This window comes from Oryzias latipes, chromosome 4 (assembly GCF_002234675.1).
Source record: "Oryzias latipes chromosome 4, ASM223467v1".
NCBI lineage: Eukaryota > Metazoa > Chordata > Actinopteri > Beloniformes > Adrianichthyidae > Oryzias > Oryzias latipes.
The window spans coordinates 7,609,653-7,617,667 of record NC_019862.2 but is presented as its reverse complement, the minus strand read 5'-3'; the positions used below and the strand labels follow the sequence as shown (position 1 = coordinate 7,617,667).

Below are 8,015 nucleotides of genomic sequence, written 5' to 3'. Positions count from 1 at the left end.
AAAAAGAATATGTTGCTTTTATGCAGAAAGAACCAGCCTCGTAAATTTATGACTTTATCCTATTTTCCTTAGTGGGCCCTAGTACTCTGTCATATAAAATAATACACATTCCATTAAAATATGAAAGCACAATGTGTAACATTATGTTCCTTTATTGAATAAGGACAAAACAAAGCAGGTAAACTACACTCAAAAAACGTTCACTTTGAATGAACATAAAAAAATTATGGAAATGATTTCCACATGATTAGATAGCTTTACTTGAACAAAAATGAATCATATTGGTCCTACTCAATGTACTTAGGTTCAAACTAATAAATTTAAGTTGATTCAATCTAAATACTGCAGTTGGACCCAACTTTAAATTAATATTGTTGCTCACTCTCAAAGGATAAAAGTTGATCCAACTAAATTGAATCACTTCAATTGGTCACACCTCATTAAATTCAGTTTATTCAACTTAAATTGGTACGACTACCCAACACAATTTATGTTGATCTAACTTAAATTGTTAGTTTTTGGTTTAATTTTATTTATACATCTGACATTGATAAAGTTTTCTAAAGTTTCAACCAATGGGTCTTTTAATTTTCACATCAAAGGCATTAAATACGCAGTAATGTCCCACATGACAAGACAGGAACTCAAATTACGCGAATTCTGTATTAAGTCACATGAACAGTTTACCGCACAAGGGGGTTGGTAATCATCCTCTACCAAACTCTAACTCATGGTGCAGAAAAGAAATAAACATATCAGTTTAAATCACTAGTTAAAACATAGTAAAACAGCTAGAGCTAGACAATAAAACCCATGGACAAAAACTCACACTTAGACCCCAATCTACCCAGATAGACAAAGAAAATGGAATCCCACAATTCCTTGCGATTACTAATGTATCCAATTTAACGGTATCATGTTGGATCAACATGATTGAAATTAGTAACTTTTAAATGTATTATTTTTATGTACGATCGACATGATTAATTCACGTAAGATTTACAAACATAACATTTTCTGGTTGAAATGACAAGTTACATTTTCATAAAATTAATTGGCTGGTAATTTAATTTAAAAAAATCTTGAGTGTGCTTTATCACTGTGGTGGTGTTGCCTTTCTTCTTAATTATATCTTTTACCTCCTCGTATGCCTCCATGAGGATTTGTGCTTCCGACGGGGAAAGGTACGCGGCTCTAGTTGCCATGGTAAATCAGTTTATCTGTGATCTTCGGCGGGGTCTGCTTGAGTGAGCCGTGAGCGCGCACCTATCCAGGATTGGTTACACCTGGCTTGATGAATCCGTGTCTGCTCATCCTGGCTTGGTCTTTGTGCAACCGATTAAGCCTGGACGCACATGTTTTGGATTCATTGAGCTCAGCTTAGTCATTTATCCCGGATGTCTTAATTCTACTTTTGTGCAACAGGCCCTAGGTCTCAAAATCCTCGCACGACGTAAATGTAATTCTCTACGAATTAATGCAGCTTCCTCGTCTATTGGGTCCTCCAAAAAAGGACAAGCCATTCTTTTCACTTGTCTCTGTGTGACGGAAATTTGGGCAATGAAGGTTAAAGCAAAAAATACCGCTTCGTCTTTAAAAAGGGGAGGGGACCGGCAGTAACCTTGAGTTTAGGGAATAAAACCTGCTCCCGACAAGGTTAGGTTCACAGCGTAAGTAACCATGGACACTGACTCCGAGTATAAGTTACCTCTCTTTCAGAAACGGGTTTGACTTACTCTGCTTACTCTGGTTTAACAAACCTCCCATTCTGAAACGGAAAACCCAGGGTTTCCCTGATTTCAGGGTTAACGCACTCAGAGTTCACACTTAACCTCCTTTCTGAACAAACAGGCCCCTGCACAGGTGTTGTGCCAAGATACGTTTCTCCTGCTAGAATGTGTTTCCCCGGTCTCAGGCTTATATGTGGCAAATGATGCAAATATGACAATAAACTGCCAAAAGCTGCAGAAATTACGTATATTGTAAACATCCACCTTCTTTTTAGGGTTTTTGGGGCAAAATCGAAGTGCTGCGAAACAAAACAAGGAAGCCAGACGTTGTGCAGCGACAGGGGAAACAAATTCTGGCAGGGGAAAATATCTTAGCACCACACCAGGGGCCTGTTTCACAAAGGAGGTTAAGTGTAAACTCTAAGTTCATAAACCCTGAAATCAGGGAAACCCTGGGTTTTCCGTTTCAGAATGGGAGGTTTGTTAAACCAGAGAAAGCAGAGTAAGTCAAACCCGTTTCTGAAAGAGAGGTAACTTTTACTCGGAGTCAGTATCCATGGTTACTTATGCTGTGAACCTAACCTGGTCGGGAGCAGGTTTTATTCTCCAAACTCGAAGTTTCTGCCGGTCCCCTCCCCTTTTTAAAGACGAACGACATATTTTTCGCTTTAACCTTCATTGCCCACATTTCCGTCACACAGAGACGGTCTAAGTGACAAGAATGGCTTGTTCTTTTTTGGAGGACCCAATAGACGAGGAGGCTGCATTAATTCATAGAGAATTACATTTACGTCGTACGAGGATTTTGAGAAGACTCGATTTCTTTTTCACTTTTAACTGCTGCCATGTTCTTTTAATTCCTGCAGGATTGCATCTACGTGAAAATGAAATCAGGGACATTGAATTAGATTAATGTAACAATTATTTTTTGGAAACACAATTTTCTAGCACTGCTTACTTTCTTAATCCCATATAAACCTATACCACTTGATCAATACAGGGGTAGTGTTGCAGCGTGTGTGTGCTGAGCGGGGTGCGATCCACGAGAGACAAGGGGAGGGGCGATTGCAGGTGCAGATGGGGGGGGGGGGGGGAGGACGGAGCAGAGGTGTGTGCGTGGTATATATTGTGTGTTCGGAGGACGGAGCACTTAGTTAAATAAAGGGAAGGTGTCATTCCCGCTCTGGAGGTTGAGGGTTTCCAACGGGAAGTGAACCCCGAAGGAGAATTCCCTTCGGCCCTGAAGGAAATCTCCCCTGCGCGTCGGAAAGACGAGAGAAAAGAAAGGAGAAGTCTTCGTGCAGCGAAAGGTTCAACAGTAGACAAAAGTTCACTTTTAAAAACACAATTGCATGTATTAATATTAAACTGACCAACGTTTGCTAGAGGGGAAGGTTAACAAAAAAGTCATCTAAACATTATCAACATTAAATGCATTTTCCCCCAGATTGGTTCTGTACACTATGCAGCATTTCATGCATTTACACCAGGAAAAACACTTCAAAAGTACACCTAAATATCCCCATTTTTTATTTCACTCCTTACGCTATTTAAAAAGTTGTTACAGACAATATTTTATAACAATGATTTAAATGCAAACTTAGGCATTAACTTGAGCAGCTATGTTTTCCACGCTAACTGTCTCTGTTTTGCAGATGCAGCGGTGTTGCTTTTCTTCTGGAATATGTGCTCATATTCACTGTAACTCTGCAGCAGCACGTCAAGTTCAGCTGGCGAAAAATACGCAGACCTCTTTTTTTCCACGGTTGCCATGGTGACTCGTGATATCTGCGCTCCATTGATAATGGCTTCTTATAGTCGCGGTGCGGACGCTTACCTCCGAATCAGTCCACTCAGAGTTGATTGATCTAACTCGGATCAGCTTCTCTGAAACTGAAAACTCAGAGTTGTTAATCTCTCGATTGACCAACTCAGAGTTCAGGTTTGACCTCAGAGTTGGTTGAACCTCCTTTGTGAAACAGGCCCCAGTACTGACCCATACCGTACCTTCAAGAAGGATTCTGCTTCTTTCATCAACCCGTCCTTTCTTTTGGTTTGTTTGGTTCTCTTTCTGTGTTCAGGCCTCTGTTAGCTGCTTTCATTATCACAGCTGTCTTCATTTCAGTTAATTATCTGACTGTCTTGTTGTCAGATCATCTGTTTTTTCCCCCACTCATTTTGTATTCGCTTGTTTCTGAGTTGCTTATATTTAAATATGTTCATTAAACTTTGGTTCCTGTTATTGGTCGTATGGTTTCTTATATTTGATTTTAGCATATTCTGTAGTTTTAACATGCTGTTAATGCAAAGCTGTTTTCTACTTTGTCTTTTTATTTTATTTAACGTCCTTCTGGGTCAAAGCTGCTTTAAACTTTCCTGGCATCAAATGTCTGCTGAGAAACTTTGGATTTTCCTCAACAGACACAAAAAAATGTCAGCCTTTTCTGCGTTTTCCAGTAAAAACCTCTAGATGTCGCTGTAGCACGTGCGACACCCCCGCCCGCTCGCTTTTACAGCGTGTGCGCGTGCGTCATGTGTCGGATGGAAGTCAGCCTGGTTTCCAGCTGAGTGCTCGCTCCCTCTGCGTGTGTGTGCGCACGCGCGCACTCGTGCTGTCATTATTATCCACTCCGCTCGCGGCTCAGAATGGCCAGATCCACTCAGACTGAAGGAAGACGGCAGCAGCAGCAGCAGCAGCTCCAGCCCGCTCTCTGCAGTCTGCTCTCCGCCGGACCGCCCTCCCCCCCGACGCCACCGCTCCTCCTCACCACGCATCAGCACCAGAACCCCCAAAACCCGTCCCCCAAACCCATGAACGGGTCCGAACCCATTTGCATCCATCCGGAGAGCGGCGCCATGAAAGACCAGGATGCCATCAAGCTGTTTATCGGGCAGATCCCGCGGAACCTGGAGGAGAAGGACCTGAAGCCTCTGTTCGAACAGTTTGGGAAAATCCACGAGCTGACAGTTCTGAAGGACCGCTACACCGGCATGCACAAAGGTAACGGCGGCGCTCGCGCGGGACCGGGACACTAGTTTTTATGCTCCTCTGAGGAGGATTTTCAGCTCGAAATGTGACGTTTTTGGTCTCAAACTGGGACTTCCGTAATCTCTGAAACAGGCTGAAGTTCATTCTGGCGCGTCATGTAATGCTTCTCCTCACGCGTGATTCTGTCACCGTGAGCTGGTGACCCCCCCCCCCCCCCCCCAGCAGAGTCCGGGTCTTATTTACGTTCCGGTAATCGAAGAGCATCTCCGTAAGTGGGGCACCGGCGCTCCAAAGGATGCATTTTTCAGCAGCCTCTCCTGCCAGCCCCCATCTTCAGCGAGGGGGCGGCATCATTTATTCATCCACATGCTCTCTGCGGCGCCCGCGCGCGAGCGAATTTGGTCAATACTAGCGCGTCTCCATAGAGCGCGGGGGCTGTCACAAGATGATGGACGTCACCACGGAGACGGATGCCGCCGCTGCCACTGAAATTGAAGGGGTGCGGTGGGGTGGGGGTGGGGGCTTCCATCTTCCACGCGCACAACGAGACTCATCGCTGCCGGTGGAAACCAAAGCTCCACGCAGGTGGACATCAGTCTCCGTCACCATGGAGATGATGCCAAACCCTCAGCCCTTTGGCCCCGCCAGGCCTGCAGGAGCCCCGGGCCAAAACCAAAGCAGCCCCTCTTCCATGGGGGGCTGGAATGTGAGCCTTCAGCTACAGGAAAACACATTTGCTTTTATCTCCATCAAATCTGAGATCTATTTACAATAAAAGTAAATGTTTGCTCCACATTATGGTATCAGACAAACCACAGGTGATATGCACCAATCAGAATGACCCAAATCAGAGAGTTAGATCTTCAAGTCTGATTTTTCATGGTGTCCAATCATTTGAGGGGACATGTTAGAAGCTTTTATGTCAGAAACCCTAAAACTACATCTCAGATGGAGAAATGCTCATGTCTAAGGCATAAAACGAAACATGTGTAAACAGATCAGACATGTTTTGTAGAAAGACTCACAACTGGAGCCTCAAACCACGTCGTCCTGTTCAAATAAAGCAGAAAGGGCTGAAACCCAAATAGCAGTAAAATAAAGTTCATAGTTTCTATATTATTAACTGACTTCTTGGTTCTTCTGTTATCAGACACGATTGTATTTTTTCACATACCTGACATGTTTCGACTTCCTTTCATATGTCAGGTATGTGAAAAAAGACAACCGTGTCTGATAACAGAAGAACCAAGAAGTCAGCCAAAGAGCAGGAGCTTGACTAAAACTTCTCTAATTGTCAAGCAAGGTGGTGGAGACATGATGGTCTGGAATATTTAGCCACTCATGCTTAGGGAGATTCACATTAGTCACAAGGAGCTCGTCCTTCCAGGCTCCACAGTTGGTGTGGAGAACGTTTCTGAGTCAGGCTTTTGGCTGAAATGGAGTCGGTACAAACTGAGTCTGGGAGCTCGGAGTCCATCACACCAAAGTTTGATTCTTACCTGATGATTTAGTGTTTTTTTGTGATAGAAATGTAGAATGTGAAACTCAGCGCACGTTATTTTGTTGAATCTTGTGAATAATTTCATCATTTGGTTGAATTATTGTGAAAACGTCTGAGGACGGGTTTAGTGTCGCTTTAACTGCATTGATCTCGTATGGCATTCTTTTTTGAAGACAAAAACTATTCTGAAACACAAATGCATTTTTATTCAGAATAGTTTTTGCAAGTAATGTTGGATAAGTGGGACCCACACGTGATGTAAATCATTACGTCACAGCTGTGTGTAACCATCTTTTCTAATATTAACTCACTGTACAGCCTTTGTCTTAACTTGGGAACTGGCCGACAGAAAGGGACGTTGGTTCAAATCCCAAACATCCTGCAGCTTCATGAATGACCACATCAGTCATTAAAGGATAAAAGGAAGTTCTTTTTTTTTTAGCAGAATAGCTGTTTGTCGCTTCATATTTATGAATCATAAAACTTTCAGCCATAGATGATCTTAGCGGTTTCCAGGTCATGTGTGTGCGAACATATGATAAATATCGTTTGGGTTCGTGTGATGGAATATTCTATCCCCCAGCTGTAAACGCAGGTAAACAAGTTCCCGTCTGGGAAAACCCAACTTGATCTAAGACACATTCATCCAATAGTTTGGATCCTAAATACCAAAGAATATTCAGACATTTTAGGTGAAAAATCTCAAATTATTAGGAGATTATTTATGACTGGAATTTCTGTAGTTTATGGTTTTTAATGTTTTTTTTTCAGGATTTCTTTCATGTTAAATTAATATCAGCTGATCATAATCCAGAACAAAATCTACTGCTTAAATTTTGTAACTGAAATGCTGGAATTCCTTCCAGGAAGGTTAACATTTGAAATGTAAATGTAAATGACAAACTTGCCAGAGACCCTGAACAAGAAAGAGTTTCCTTGCTAAAATCCTGCAGCAGTAAAAATACAATCTTTAGGAAGCATTTCTTTACGAATGGACGGAATGACTGATGTGACTCGCTGCAGCAAGATAAAGTTTTCTTTGATCTAAGAGACGGAAAAGTCAGCATCTGTCCTCATTTCCTTCAGATCAGCCCATTTCAGTCAAATTAAACGTCTTAAAGTGTAATGATGTCGGGCCAACGAACAATTCAAAAGCAAACTCTTACAGTCTTTTATAGTTAATGGAGTTATTGAGCAGAGAGGGATTATTGACGAGGATTGAGATGCAGCTGCTGCACAAAGACAGGAATGGACAGCTGACACACATAAACGCGCACAGACACACAAGCGTCACTTTCATTATTCTAAGTGTTTTGCATTCAGTAATTTCCATTTCGTCCACGTCGCTGTGTTTATTATTTGCCTTTCTCTTATGTGACAGTTTTCTCCTGCTGGTAATCCGTTGGGGGGAACATGGAATTAGTTTGTAAAGCGTGATAATAATGCACGGCCATAATAACTCACTCCAGAGGATTAGTAAACGTGCGTTGTCTGAAGCTGCAGTCTCTCGGGTGATCAGCTGGTTGCCTTCCTAAACAGTGGCTGCCTCTCCCAATTAAAAAATCTGTCTAGTGTGCCTCTGCAGATGATTAAGTCTGCCCACGCCACCGATGGCTGCCAATTATTGTCGCCCAGCTAGTATTTATAAGTTCAGGACTTCCTGATGTAGAATTTACCGTAGACTGCGGGAAGGTGTCCTCCCTTTGGCTCTAATTACCTGATGAGACGTGCAAAGCATGCTCCCAAGTCCTTCCATAAACATCAGAGGGTCTGCCTCGGCCTTTTATGTTTGTTT

The 8,015-nt window shown here is 42.6% G+C and overlaps 1 protein-coding gene across 10 annotated transcripts in view; it reads left to right on the top strand.

The window, feature by feature from the left end:
* Nucleotides 1–4,271: 4,271 nt before the first annotated feature.
* celf5 (CUGBP Elav-like family member 5) overlaps nt 4,272–8,015 on the top strand; it is a 172,975-nt gene continuing 169,231 nt past the window's right edge. For 4 of the 10 annotated variants that reach the window (XM_020702246.2, XM_020702243.2, XM_020702244.2 and 1 more), the window contains exon 1: nt 4,273–4,731. In XM_020702246.2, the coding sequence (XP_020557905.1) occupies nt 4,377–4,731 (355 nt within the window). In that variant the 5' untranslated portion in view covers nt 4,273–4,376. Of the gene's footprint in view, nt 4,732–8,015 lie in introns of all 10 variants that reach the window. The other 6 variants (XM_011473841.3, XM_020702245.2, XM_020702242.2 and 3 more) reach the window with 3 other exon arrangements.